The 14,377-nt window shown below is 40.3% G+C and overlaps 1 protein-coding gene and 1 pseudogene across 1 annotated transcript in view; both read left to right on the top strand.

Annotated features, from left to right (window-relative positions):
- Positions 1–10,443, top strand: part of LOC133749940 (ATP-dependent RNA helicase DDX50-like) — a 28,641-nt pseudogene extending 18,198 nt beyond the window's left edge.
- Positions 1–14,377, top strand: part of CRPPA (CDP-L-ribitol pyrophosphorylase A) — a 319,655-nt gene that overhangs the window by 184,135 nt on the left and 121,143 nt on the right. Inside the window, exon 9 of the mRNA XM_062178999.1 lies at positions 13,518–13,649. Within this exon, the coding sequence (XP_062034983.1) occupies positions 13,518–13,649 (132 nt within the window). The remainder of the gene's footprint in view (positions 1–13,517; positions 13,650–14,377) is intronic.

Here is a 14,377-nt window from a genome sequence, read left to right as displayed (position 1 = left end):
TCTCTCAAGGAACATTTCAAAATATATGGCTGGCATTCCAAGACCAACTTGTTCAAGTCTAAACAGTCTTCCCACTGGTTTTCTTTTTACAAAGTCCCAATCGGTTATGGTGTCCTGTAGAGGAAACCTTTACAAAGTCTCTTCTGTTAGTTTCTTTTCTTTGTTTCATTCTTTCTTTTCTTTTCCTTTTTTTTTTTTTTTTTAAGATCTTTACTTACATGAAAGGCAGAGCAACAGAAGAGAATGAGAGATGGAGAGACACAGATCTTCCACTGGTTCACTCCCCAAATAGCTGCAATGGCTGGGCCTGGGCCAGACTGAAGGCAGGAGCCAGGAATTCCATCCGGATAAACTCCTATTTTGATCTTTAGTTTCTTCTGTTATGAGAGTTCTGTCATAGCTCCTTTGAGAAGCAATGCTTTGGAAATGTTGGACTTAATTTGCACGATTTATTTTCTATGCTCACAGGTGTTTCACTCTGTAGTATTTATGGTGTAGATTCAGGGAATGTCTGTGACCTGCCTACCTGTTCTCCCTAATGCATTTATTTGACAGTTACAACTTTCTGGAGAGAACACCCTTCCTTCCTTTTTGGTGGGCATCAGACAATGCCTTATTTGGGCATAGACTAAGCCTCACAGATTGGCTTTCTTCTGAGTCACAAAAACAGCCAGTGTATTTACCCCTGTACTATAATCCTGACTCCCTTTCCAGTAATGGGGACACTGGAATGAGATGGCAGTGCTCAGTGTGGGGTTTAGAGATCATTGTGTACTATATTTAGTTACAGACCCTTGTACCTCCCCTCCCAGACAACTGAGAACCACTTGTTTGTTAATGTAGATATATAAAAGAAAATCAAAAGGAACTCACCTGGGACCAGAAATACACTGAATGGTTGCTAGACAGATCTAAAACATGTGCAGGGTGGAGTGTGGGAACATGGGAGACAGAGAGCGGCCTTCTCCATACCCTGCCTTCCAGAAACCTCGCCTATCCACAAGGCCACGAAGCCATCCACATGTTCCATGTTTAAGCAGTCCACCAGCTTATGGGAGTGAATTCACTGCCTCTCAGCGACATGAAATTAGACATACTTTTTTGGAGACAGTAGAAAGATAATCCTTATCTTCTTTACGCTTGTGTGAGAACTGTTCAAAATGTCATGCTAATTGGGAAATGTTTCTCTGCAATTTCCATGTAATTAATTAGGGAACAGCACAAAAAGAGATAAAAAAAAAAAAAACTACACACTTGATGTAACCGTAAGCAAATCTGCAGAGCTCAGCCTAGACAAAATATTTTGCTACTTTTCACTGGAGACAAAGATGCATAGGATGGAAGTTTGTTTTATCAAGGCAAAACATTTACATTTCTCCTAAGTTTGCATGATCATTTTCCAACCTTCAGCTGTGTATAAACCTCCCCTGATTTTTTAAAGTTAAAATTGATTGTGGTTTTATTTTGTATACTAAATGAATTTTTTTCCCTGGAACTCATAATTGGTTATGTGTTTTAGAAGTTCAAAATTAGTAGCAGTACAAGTATGTAAAGTATATACTTAAATTTCATGGTATTGGTGGAACTTTTGCTCGAGAGTGTCTTCTGTTTTTTGTGATGTCATCACGCCTTTACCTGCAGTAAAGGAATTTCGAGATGCATCCATCTGCTTCATGCTTACATTTTGTTAATGTGAGTATGTATTTGTAAGCCTAAGATGCATATCTGTATTTTTTTTATTAAACTTTTATTTAATGAATATAAATTTCCAAAGTATAGCTTATGGGTTACAATGGCTTCCCCCCTCCCATAACTTCCCTCCCGCCCGCAACCCTCCCCCCTCCCGCTCCCTTTCCCCTTCCATTCGTGTAAAGATTCATTTTCAATTCTCTTTGTATACAGAAGATCAGTTTAGTATATATTAGGTAAAGATTTCAACATTTTGCCCATATAGCAACATCAAGTGAAAAAACTACCATTGGATTACTAATTATAGCATTAAATAGCAATGTACAGCACATTAAAGACAGAGATCCTACATAATTTTTTTTTTCAAAATAATTAATTTTCTATGCCATTTCCATTTTAACACCAGGTTGTTTTTTTTTTTTTCATTTCCAATTCTCTTTATATACAGAAGATCAATTCAGTATATAATTAGCAAAGACCTCATCAGTCTGCGCCCACACAGAAACGCAAAGTATAAAAATACTGTTTCAGTACCAGTCATAGCATCACTTGGCTTTAGACGACACATTAGGGACAGATCCCGCATGGGGTGTAAGTACACAGTGACTCCTGTTGCTGACTTAACAATTTGACACTCCTGTTCATGGCGTCAGTAATCTCCCTAGGCTCTAGTCATGAGTTGCCAGGGCTATGGAAGCCTTTAGAGTTCGCTGACTTTGATCTTATTCCGATAGGGTCATACTCAAAGTGGAGGTTCTCTCCCCCCTTCGGAGAAGGGTACCTCCTTCTTTGACGGCCCCGTTCTTTCCACTGGGATCTCACTCACAGAGATCATTCATTTAGGTCTTTTTTTTTTTTTTTCCATGATATCTTGGCTTTCCATGCCTGCTATAGTCTCATGGGCTCTTCAGCCAGATCTGAATGCCTTGAGGGCTGATTCTGAGGCCAGAGTGTTGTTTAGGACATCTGCCATCCTATGAATCTGCTGTGTATCCCACTTCCCATGTTGGATCTTTCTCTCCCTTTTTGATTCTATCAGTTAGTATTAGCAGATACTTGTCTTGTTTGTGTGATCTCTTTGACTCTTAGACCTATCAGAGCTATCAATTGTGAGCTGAAATTGATCACTTGGACTAGTGCGATGGAATTGGTACATGCCATCTTGATGGAATTGTGTTGGAATCCCCTGGCACATTTCTAACTCCACCATTTGCGGCCAGACCGATTGAGCATGTTCCAAATTGTTCATCTCCTCCCTCTCTTTTTCCACTCTTAGATTTAACAGGGATCACTTTTCAGTTAAAATTTAAACACCTAAGAATAATTGTGTGTTAATTACTGAGTTCAACCAATAGTACTAGAACAACAACAACAACAACAAATACTAAAAAAGATAAAGTATTACATTGTACATCTAAAGTCAGGACAGGAGCTGATCAGTTCATTGTTGCTTATAGTGTCCATTTCACTTAGCAGGTTTCCCCTTTGGTGCTCAGTTGTCACCAATCAGGGAAAACAAATGATATTTTTCTCTTTGGGACTGGCTTAATTCACTCAGCATGATGTTTTCCAGATTGCTCCATCTTGTTGCAAATGACTGGGTTTCGTTGTTTCTTACTGCTGTATAGTATTCTATGGAGTACATGTCCCATAATTTCTTTATCCAGTCTACTGTTGATGGGCATTTGGGTTGGTTCCAGGTCTTAGCTATTGTGAATTGAGCTGCAATAAACATTAATGTGCAGATGGCTTTTTTATTTGCCAAATTAATTTCCTTTGGGTAAATTCCAAGGAGTGGGATGGCTGGGTTGTATGGTAGGGTTATACTCAGGTTTCTGAGGAATCTCCAGACAGACTTCCATAGTGGCTTAACCAGTTTGCATTCCCACCAACAGTGGGTTAGTGTCCCTTTTCCCCACATCCTCTCCAGCATCTGTTGTTGGTAGATTTCTGAATGTGAGCCATTCTCACCGGGGTGAGATGGAACCTCATTGTGGTTTTAATTTGCATTTCTCTGATTGCTAGTGATCTTGAACATTTTTTCATGTGTCTGTTGGCCATTTGGATTTCCTCTTTCGAAAAATGTCTATTGAGGTCCTTGGCCCATCTCTTAAGTGGGTTGTTTGTTTTGTTGTTGTGGATTTTCTTGATTTCTTTGTAGATTCTGGTTATCAATCCTTTATCTGTAGTATAGTTTGCGAATATTTTTTCCCATTCTGTTGGTTGCCTCTTCACTTTCCTGACTGTTTCTTTTGAAGTGCAGAAACTTCTCAATTTGATGCAATCCCAAATGTTAATTTTGGTTTTGACTGCCTGTGCTGTTGGAGTATTTTCCAGGAAGTCTTTGCCTGTGCCTATATCTTGCAGGGTTTCTCCAATGCTCTCTAATAATTTGATGGTTTCAGTTCGTAGATTTAAGTCTTTAATCCATGTTGAGTGAATTTTTGTGTAAGGTGATAGGTATGGGTCTTGCTTCAAGCTTCTGCATGTGGAAATCCAATTTTCCCAGCACCATTTATTGAATAGACTGTCCTTATTCCAGGGATTAGATTTGGATCTTTGGTCAAATATAAGTTGGCTGTAGATGTTTGGATTGATTTCTGGTGTTTCTATTCTGTTCCATTGGTCTATCCATCTGTTTCTGTACCAGTACCATGCTGTTTTGATAACAACTGCCCTGTAGTATGTCCTAAAATCAGGTATTGTGATGCCTCCGGCTTTGTTTTTGTTGTACAGGATTGCTTTGGCTATTCGAGGTCTTCTGTGTCTCCATATGAATTTCAGCATCATTTTTTCTATATCTGAGAAGAAGGTCTTCGGGATCTTGATGGGTATTGCATTGAATGTATAAATTGCTTTTGGGAGAATAGACATTTTGATGATATTGATTCTTCCAAGCCATGAGCATGGAAGATTTCTCCATTTTTTGGTATCCTCTTCTATTTCTTTCTGTAAGGTTTTGTAGTTTTCATCGTAGAGATCTTTAACGTCTTTGGTTAAGTTTATTCCAAGGTATTTGATTGTTTTTGTGGCTATTGTGAATGGGATTGATTTTAGAAGTTCTTCCTCAGCCGTGGCATTGCCTGTGTATACAAAGGCTGTTGATTTTTGTGCATTGATTTTATATCCTGCTACTTTGCCAAACTCTTCGATGAGTTCCAGCAGTCTCTTAGTAGAATTCTTTGGGTCCCCTAAATAAAGAATCATATCATCTGCAAAGAGGGATAGTTTGAGTTCGTCCTTCCCAATTTGTATCCCTTTAATTTCTTTTTCTTGCCTAATAGCTCTGGCCAAAACTTCCAGAACTATATTGAATAGCAGTGGTGAGAGAGGGCATCCCTGTCTGGTACCAGATTTCAGTGGAAATGCTTCCAACTTTTCCCCATTCAATAGGATGTTGGCCGTGGGTTTTTCATATATTGCTTTGATTGTATTAAGGAATGTTCCTTCCATACCCAGTTTGCTTAGAGTTTTCATCATGAAAGGGTGTTGTATTTTATCAAATGCTTTCTCTGCGTCTATTGAGAGAATCATATGGTTTTTCTTCTGCAGTCTGTTAATGTAGTGTATTACGTTGATTGTTTTGCGAATGTTGAACCATCCCTGCATACCGGGGATGAATCCCACGTGGTCTGGGTGGATGATCTTTCTGATGTGTTGTTGCATTCTATTGGCCAGAATTTTATTGAGGATTTTTGCATCTATGTTCATCAGGGATATTGGTCTGTAATTCTCTTTCAATGTTGCATCTCTTTCTGGCTTAGGAATTAAGGTGATGGTGGCTTCATAGAAAGAATTTGGGAGGATTCCCTCTTTTTCGATTGCTCTGAATAGTTTGAGAAGAATTGGAGTTAGTTCTTCTCTAAATATCTGGTAGAACTCAGCAGTGAATCCATCTGGCCCTGGGCTTTACTTTGTTGGGAGGGCCTTTATTACTGTTTCAATTTCTGTGTCAGTTATTGGTCTGTTTAGGTTTTCTATGTCTTCCTGGCTCAATTTAGGGAGGTTGTATGTGTCCAAGAATCTGTCCATTTCTGATAGATTTCCCTGTTTGCTGGCGTACAAGTCCTTGTAGTAATTTCTGATGATTCTTTTTATTTCTGTGGCGTCTGTTGTTACGTTTCCCATTTCATCTCTGATCCTATTGATTTGGGTCTTTTCTCTTCTTTTTTTAGTTAGTTGGGCCAATGGGGTGTCAATTTTGTTTATTTTTTCAAAAAACCAGCTCCTCGTTTGGCTGATTTTTTGTAATGTTTTTTTGGATTCAATCCTGTTGATTTCTTCTCTGATTTTAATTATTTCTCTTCTCCTACTGGGTTTGGGTTTGGCTTGCTGCAGATTTTCTAGATCCTTGAGATGACTTGAAAGCTCATCTATTTGGTGCCTTTCCAATTTCTTGATGTAGGCTCCTATTGATATAAACTTTCCTCTTAACACTGCTTTTGTTGTATCCCATAGGTTTTGGTATGTTGTGGTGTTATCCTCATTTACTTCCAGAAAATTTTTGATTTCTCTTTTAATTTCTTCTATGACCCATTGTTCATTCAGGAGCATGTTGTTCAATCTCCATGTGTTTGCATGTGCTCTAGGGATTCCTGAGTTGCCAATTTCCAATTTCATTCCTTTGTGGTCTGAGAAGCTGCATGGTATGATTCTAATTCTTTTGAATTTGCTGAGACTTGCTTTATGGCCTAGTATGTGGTCAATCCTAGAGAGGGTTCCATGTACTGCTGAGAAGAATGTAAAGTCCTTAGATGTAGGATGAAATGTTCTGTAGATATCTGTTAGATCCATTTGGGCTATAGTGTCATTTAAATCTACTGTCTCCTTGTTGATCTTCTGTGCTGTTGATCTGTCTATCTCTGAGAGTGGAGTATTGAAGTCCCCCAGAACTATTGTATTGGGATCTAAGTCTCCCTTTAAGTCCCTTAACAAGTCTTTTAAATAAGCTGGTGCCCTGTAATTAGGTGCATATACGTTGATAATCGTTATATCTTCCTGTTGAATGGTTCCCTTAATCATTATATAGTGCCCCTCTTTGTCTCTCCTAACAGTTTTTGTGGTAAAGTTTATGTTGTCTGATATTAAGATGGCTACGCCCGCTCTCTTTTCATTTCTGTTGGCGTGGTATATCTTTTTCCAGCCTTTCACTCTCAGCTTGTATGGATCATTGTTGGATAGATGGGTTTCTTGTAAGCAGCAAAAGGATGGGTTTTGTTCCTTAACCCAATCAGCCAATCGGTGTCTTTTAACTGGACAGTTCAAGCCATTAACATTCAATGTGACTATTGAGAAGGAGTAACTTTGCCCTGCCATTTGCCAAAGATATTTTCTAATATCTGGTTTGAGATTCCTGTGATCTTTTGCTGTGAGTTTTCCTTCCTTTACCTTCTTTCATATTGGTGACCGTTTTTCTGTGTTTCTGTATGTAACACATCTTTAAGCATCTTTTGCAGGGCTGGACGAGTGGCGACAAATTCTTTCAATTTCTGTTTGCTGTGAAAGGTCTTAATTTCACCTTCATTCACAAATGAGAGCTTTGCAGGATATAATATTCTGGGCTGGCAGTTTTTCTCTCTTAGTACCTGGGCTATATCTCGCCATTCTCTCCTGGCTTGTAGGGTTTCTGATGAGAAATCAGCTGTAAGTCTAATTGGAGATCCTCTGAGAGTAATCTGGCGTTTCTCTCTTGCACATTTTAGGATCTTTTCTTTGTGTTTCACTGTGGTGAGTTTGATTACGACGTGTCGTGGTGAGGATCTCTTTTGATCATGTTTATTAGGGGTTCTATGAGCTTCCTGTACTAGGATGTCTCTGTCCTTCTCCAAACTTGGGAAATTTTCTGCTAGTATCTCACTAAAAAGGCCTTCTAATCCTTTCTCCCTTTCCATGCCTTCAGGAACTCCTAGAACCCGAATGTTGGGTTTTTTAATAGTATCCTGTAGATTCCTGACAGTATTTTTTAAATTTCTGATTTCTTCTTCTTTTCTTTGATTTGACTGTTTCCTTTCCTGTTCTCTGTCTTCTAATTCCGATATTCTCTCTTCTGCTTCACCCATTCTGTTTTTAAGGCTCTCTAATGTGTTTGCCATTTGATCTATTGAGTTCTTCATTTCATTGTGGTTTTTTGTCATTATCGCAAATTCCTTTTCCACTAGTTTTTTCATTTCATTTTGATTCCTCCTTAATATTTCATTTTCACGGGAGAGATTTTCTATCTTGTCCATTAAGGATTTCTGTAGTTCAAGAATTTGTTTTTGAGAACTTCTTAATGTTCTTATCACTTTTTTGAAATCTGCTTCTTGCATTTCCTCTATATCTTCATCTTCATAATCTTGCATTGGCGTGTCTTGTTCACTTGGGGGCGTCATAGTGCCTTCCTTGTTCTTGGTACCTCCGCTTCTATGTTTCTTGCTTGGCATGTTAGAGATAATTTGTGGTGTTTTTGTTTTTTTCTCTCGTTATACTATGCCTCTAAGTGAGCTGTCTGCTTTGTTGGAGCCTTAGGGGCTGTGTTGGGTGTGGCCAGAGAGCTATGCTTATTTCTTGAGGTTTAAGGCTGTGTGAAGAGCGACTCTCCCAGATTACTTGCTCCTTGCTGGCTCGCTCTCTCTCTCTCTCTCTCTCTCTCTTCTTTTTTTTTTTTTTGACTCAGTTGGGAGTGGGAGAGGGTAGTTGAAATCTGGCCTCTGTGAGTATTCGTTTGATCTACCCCTGGGACCATACACAGAGTTTATGCAGCCCTCAATGTGTTCTCCAGTTTCGCTAAAGATACTGAGTTTGGCTGAGCTTTACATATGTAAAATCGCGGTGCTCTTTGTTTTGCTTGGTGAGTGAAGGGAGAGGCCTCTGTTCCCCCTCCCCCCAATGTCTCCGACTTCTCAGGTCTTTGTCTTACCCTCCTGGGTTCCCGCGCTGGCGAGATTCTGTGGCTCTGGCTCCTCTCCCGCCGCTGCCGCTCGGCTCGTCTCGGTTGGTTTTCCATGCAGTGGGTTCCCTGTAAGTCCTCTGTGTCTCATCCACAAGATCCGGAAGCGTTTCCTCAGCAGTTTTTTTCTTGAGTCTTTTCCTGAGGCTACAGTAATTCCACTTTTATGAAAGTTTATTTTCCCAAACTAAGGCACACGTCCTCACTATCCGCCATCTTGGCTCCGCCCCCCCCCCATATCTGTATTTCTTTTAAAGTTGACTGTATAAACTAGCAATGCTTTTAGCCTGTAGTCAAGTATTCAGGAAAAGGACTTACAACATTTCTCTTATGTCTTGGATGCGTCATGTCTTAAATTTTCCATATAAGTTTAAGTACTTGGTTTGATGGCATAACATGGAAATCAAGCAGTTTGTAGCAGTATGAATTGTGGGCTCGTTACTCACTTTTAAGCACTATTTTCCTTAATTCATGAAGTCTATCATTAGCAGCAGTGTCCTACTGAAGGGAAAGATTTAATTGCTCAAGCACGGACAAGAACAGAGAAGACACTCTCTTTTGCCATTCTCTTGATTGAAAGGCTCCAAAGAAATCAAGAACCAGTTTTAAAAAAAAGTCGCTCACCAAGGGATATTTGGGCTCCAACAAGGGATGTGGCAAACCAAGTAGCCAAAGACTTCAAAGCTATATCTAGGAAACTCAGTGCAGCGTGTTTTTATGGTGGAACATCATATCAAAGCTAGATTACTCATATGCAAAATGATATTGACATCTTGGTTGGGATGCTTAGTCGCATCAAAGACCATTTGCAGAGCAGTCGGTTGGATCTTTCCAAACGACACCATGTCGTGCTTGAAGAAGTGGATCAAATGTTAGATTTAGGTCTTGCTGAGCAAGTTGAAGATTTTATCCAGGGATCCTACAAAACTGATTCTGAAGACAATCCTCAGACTTTACTTTCTTCTGAAACTTGCCCTATACAAAACTGCAAAAAAAAAATATGAAATTCAGATATGAACAGATTGACCTCATTGGAAAAATGACTCAAGAGGCTGGAACTACTGTGGAACATTTGGACATCCCATGCCATTGGCTTCAGAGGCCAGCAGTTATTGGAGGTGTTCCTCAAGTGTACAGTGGGTCTGAAAGGAGACTTTTCTGCGAGACCAGAAAGAATGTATCTGAAATGGCCATGAATCTGCACATGAAACAGAATGCCCAGTGTTTACATGGGGACATCGCACAGTCATGGAGAGAAATGACTCTGAAAGGCTTCAGAGAAGGTAATTTTAGATTCTGGTGGCAGCCAGTGTGGCTGCCCATGGTTTGGACATTCCTGAGGTTGACCTGGTGATTCAAAGTTCTCCTCCATGGGATGTTGAGTCCTATATCCATCACTGTGGATGCACAGGTAGAGCTAGCCAGACAGGGATTTGCATATGTTTTTATCAACGAAGAGAAAGAGGTCAACCAACTAAGATATGTGGAACAAAAAGCAAGAATTACTTTTAAACGTGTATGTTTCCCCTACTACAGTGGATTTAGTTAAGTTTAAAAGCATGAATGCCATCAGCTCTCTGGCTTCCATCTCTTAATGCTGCTGTAGATTTTTTCCAGCCGTCAGCTCAGAGATTGATACGAAGAGAAAGAGGCCAGTGCAGCCTTAGCCCACATTGCTGGTGCATCAAGCTTTGAACCAGGATCTTTGATCACTTCTGGTAAGGGGTCTGTGACTGTGACTCTGGAGAGCCCTGAAGAAATTCTGGAAGTCAGCTGTGCTTGGAAAGGAGCTTAGTAGAAAGCTGAGTGGTGATGCTGTGTCCTGAGTTACCAGGATGTGCCTCCTGAAAGGAGATACGGTGTTCGTTTTGATAATTCAGACTGGATACTCGTATCAGTACCAGCCAAATTACCTGAAATTGAATATTATGATGGGAACACATTTTTAGATTTATTTATTTATTTGAAAGGCAGAGTTAGAGAGAGGCAGAGGCAGAGGCAGAAGCAGAGAGAGAGAGAGAGAGAGAGAGAGAGAGAGAGAGAGAGAGAGAATCTTCATCCACTGGTTCACTCCCCAAATGGCCCAACCACTGGAGCTGAGCTGATCCAAAACCAGGAGCTTCTTCTGGATCTCCCAATCGGGTGCAGGAGCCCAAGGACCTGGGCCATCTTCCACTGCTTTCCCAGGCCATAGCAAAGAGCTTGATCAGAAGTGGAGCATCCAGGACTCAAACTGACACCCATATGGGAGGCTGGCACTGCAGGTGGAGGCTTTACCAGCTACGCCACTGCACCGGGCCTGGGAACACATGTTCTAATTCAAGATAGAGGAGTGGCTGGCCAGGTAGTCGACCAGGTGGCTGGTCAGGCAGACAGACGTGACAGGGGAGTTGGTCAGGGAGTTGATGGTGGGGGCCACAAAAGGGATTTGGACTGAGTATTTGATAATCTACCAGTGTGAGTTTGCCTATTTCTGCCTAATCATGTACATCATCCACCAAAAAATTCGGTCGTCATTGTTGAAGTACGTGTCTGCTATTTGCAAAGAAGTTGGTTGTATTTTTTTTTTTTAAAAAAGTATGTCATAAGAATGGTTGTAAACAAATCTAGTTATCTAGTTATACCTTGGAATAAAAAAAATAATTCCTTATTGTCTCTTTTAAGAAAAAGCATCTCGATGTGTTTGCATTCAAACGTCAGTGCTGTTCCCGGTCTGGCTGGTGTGGGCATGTGTGGCCATCCTGCAGCGCAGGCTCAGGAGAGGACTTAGACCCTCAGCCCTTCCCAACCCTCAGTTCCTACCATCTGGCAAACCCAGCCTGGCGGGGAACGGTGGCCTGCTTTGGGCTGGGAAACAAGCCTTCAGTAGTCACGGAAGGTTCAGCTCACAAGCTGCGAAGGCACTGTTGGCCCAGCCTCATGCAATACTGCAGGGCAGGAGGGAAAGAGCACAGGGGTGCATGTGTCTGCATCTCCCTGGCACCCCAACAGCAGGGGGAGCGTGGCCGTCCTCCCGGGGGTGGGGTGGGGGAGCTTAGGTTGCTCATGGCAACCAGCGTCTCTTGCGTCTTGCAGCTGCTCTGGGTTTTTCTGCACCCAGGTCCTAGTGAGGACGACAGCTGGTTCGAAGTTGAACTGCGGGGAAGGGAGACCTGGCCGCGTGCAGTTTGTTCACAGTTCTTCCAGCCCACGCACAGCTTTCCAGAAGGGAGGTGTTTTGTTTTTTTTTTTTTCTTACCATTTCACCGTGGCCTGGTGAAACGGCTAAAGTTCCACCTTTGTTAGTTCCAGGGAAACAGAGCGAGGAGGCACTCAGGGTTCAGGATCACACAGCCTCTTCCTCAGCTGGCCAGCACATAGAAGTACTTGCCGCCTGGGCTCTGTGCTTCTCACCTTCCAGAAACTTCACTCTTCTCTTCCTTTGTCCCTGCTTTTCGTTTCTTGGTGGACTGAACAGTTAGTAATACTCGGCGACTGAGAGTTCAGGAGGAAGTAGCTAGATGTCTATGTCTTCAATTAAGTACATTGAAAGAAACGTTCCAAGAAGTAGTTATTGCAATAGTTACCAAATTAATATGCAATCCATGTCATTGTATAGTTCTCTTTAAAAGGGATGTTATGGAGGTCGTTTTCCCTGGAAAAGCAGAAGGCAGTTTTTATGAAGGAGAAAATATCTCATGCCCACCTCAACATAGTAAGATGAATGGGTGTGTATTTTCTATAGTGTGTGTTCCCATTCTTGTGAGAAGGGAAGAAGGGGCGGGCTTAGTGTTGGAGGGTGAGGGTGTTGTAAGAGTTTATGTTAAAATGTGGGTGGATAATAAATACTTAGAGTAAGACAGTTCACAATTCTTCAGAAATGTCCAAAATTTGTTACTGTGGCAAGTTACACATGTTCATAAATGTGCATCCTGTGTATGTATTACATTTTATGTAGTTTCTTTGGAGGCTGTGTTGTGATTTAGTTTTCTCTCTCTCTTTTTTAAAGGTTTGTTTATATATGTGAAAGGCAGAGAGAGAGAGAGACAGAGAGAGAGAGAGAGAGAGAGAGAGAGAGATCTTCCAGTCTCTGGTTCACTCCCCAAATGGCTGAGCCTGGAATTCAATCCAGTTCTCCACATGGGTGGCAGGGGCCCAAGCACTTTTTCCACCCTCTGCTGCTTTCCCAGGTGCATTAGTAGGGAGCTGGATTGGAAGTGGAGCAGTTGGGACTGGAACCAGTGCTCATAAGAGATCCCAGAGTTGCAGGTGGCAGCTTAACCTGCCAGCCCTGTGATTCAGGTTTCTGTGTCTAATAAGGAACAGTCTCAGTAATTCTGAGAAATGAGAGAAGATTATCCTGAGATTCTCAAAATTTAATTGAAAAATAATGTTTATGAAGTACTCATCTGAATATTTTTGAGAAAAGTACTGCTTAAAAAAGAGTACTCTATATATTCCTTCTGTATTTAAGAAATAGATAATTATTTGTTATAAATGCCAGTTATTAATCACTTTGAAAAGGATTCTTCTAAAAAACTTTACTTACTTAATCACTTCCCTTGAATTTCATTTAGATTACTAATTTTTAGCACATTTATAATGTAAGAAATATCTAGTCTAACTATAAATTATGAATTAAGTTGAATGAATTGATTATCCATTTGTAATACAAGATGTGATAGGATATTAGCATTGTATGTTTTTCAGTACTGCATTGTAATGAGTGTTTACTGTATTTGTATTTATAAAGAGGCATTCACTGACCTTACTAAATAAATATTTATGGCATGGAACACAACTAGAAATAAGTACAATAAAAATAATTATGATGTGGTAATTTTGTTTTGAGCTTCTTTCATTTTTTCCCCCAAGAGAAAGTTGAAGAGAATGATATTTTGTTGTTTTTTCTATTTTGCAGGTATACTTTCTTGATTTTAAATCAGTACCTCTTGGTCAGAAAATGGAAAGCCTTATGTGGATTAGGGAGTTTGCAAAGGAAATGAAAAAAAGAAATATTTTACTATGTGGGCTTCTTATATGTTATCCACAGGTAAGTAAATTCTCATACTTTCTGAATTGTTTGTTCTTTGAGCTGTAATTGTAGTGCTGAGAACCTTACTTATTAAAGGCTAGGGATATTAATGATTTCTTAGAAAATTACATACCTGGTTATGTACTGTAATCGATAGAACCTGTTGACTGCAAAGATAAAGGGAAAAAAGACATGTTTTAGGCAAAGATGTGAGTAGACAAATATCTCAGACTAGGCAGCCCAGGCAGAATTGCCAGAGTTAGTAAATAAAAATGTGCAGTTCCCATTTAAAATTGAATTTCAGATGAACAGTATGATTTGTAAGTGTGTTCCAAATTTTAAATTTAAATTTAAATTTCAAGTTTAACTGAATTCTTGCATGTAACTGGCAGCTCCACCAGACTCTTAGCCAGGGAGATAATCTGAAATTGCTTACTTTTATGTTAAGAAATATGCATAGTCTAGCACTTTCTTTCCCCTCATGTGTCATTTAGTCACTTGAAAGCAACGTCTGGCATTTAGATTACGAGAAGACTTGGAATTGGACTAGAGAAATATGTTTACTGTTACTGTCTCCGATAGCTGGAAGCTAGTTAAAGTGAAAGCAAAAAGAGCTCGTGTGCTAGACTCTTAGTGCAGAAAAATGGAACTCAAACCAAAGCATTTGGAGAATGTTCTTCAGGATATGAGTTTGCCTTTTGTGCACCAGTAGCTTTCATGGGTAGCTTTATAGTTTCTTGGAAGTA

This window comes from Lepus europaeus, chromosome 20 (assembly GCF_033115175.1).
Source record: "Lepus europaeus isolate LE1 chromosome 20, mLepTim1.pri, whole genome shotgun sequence".
NCBI classification, from domain to species: Eukaryota; Metazoa; Chordata; class Mammalia; order Lagomorpha; family Leporidae; genus Lepus; species Lepus europaeus.
Note: the sequence above shows the minus strand (reverse complement) of the source record. Positions and strands in the feature narration are given on the sequence as shown.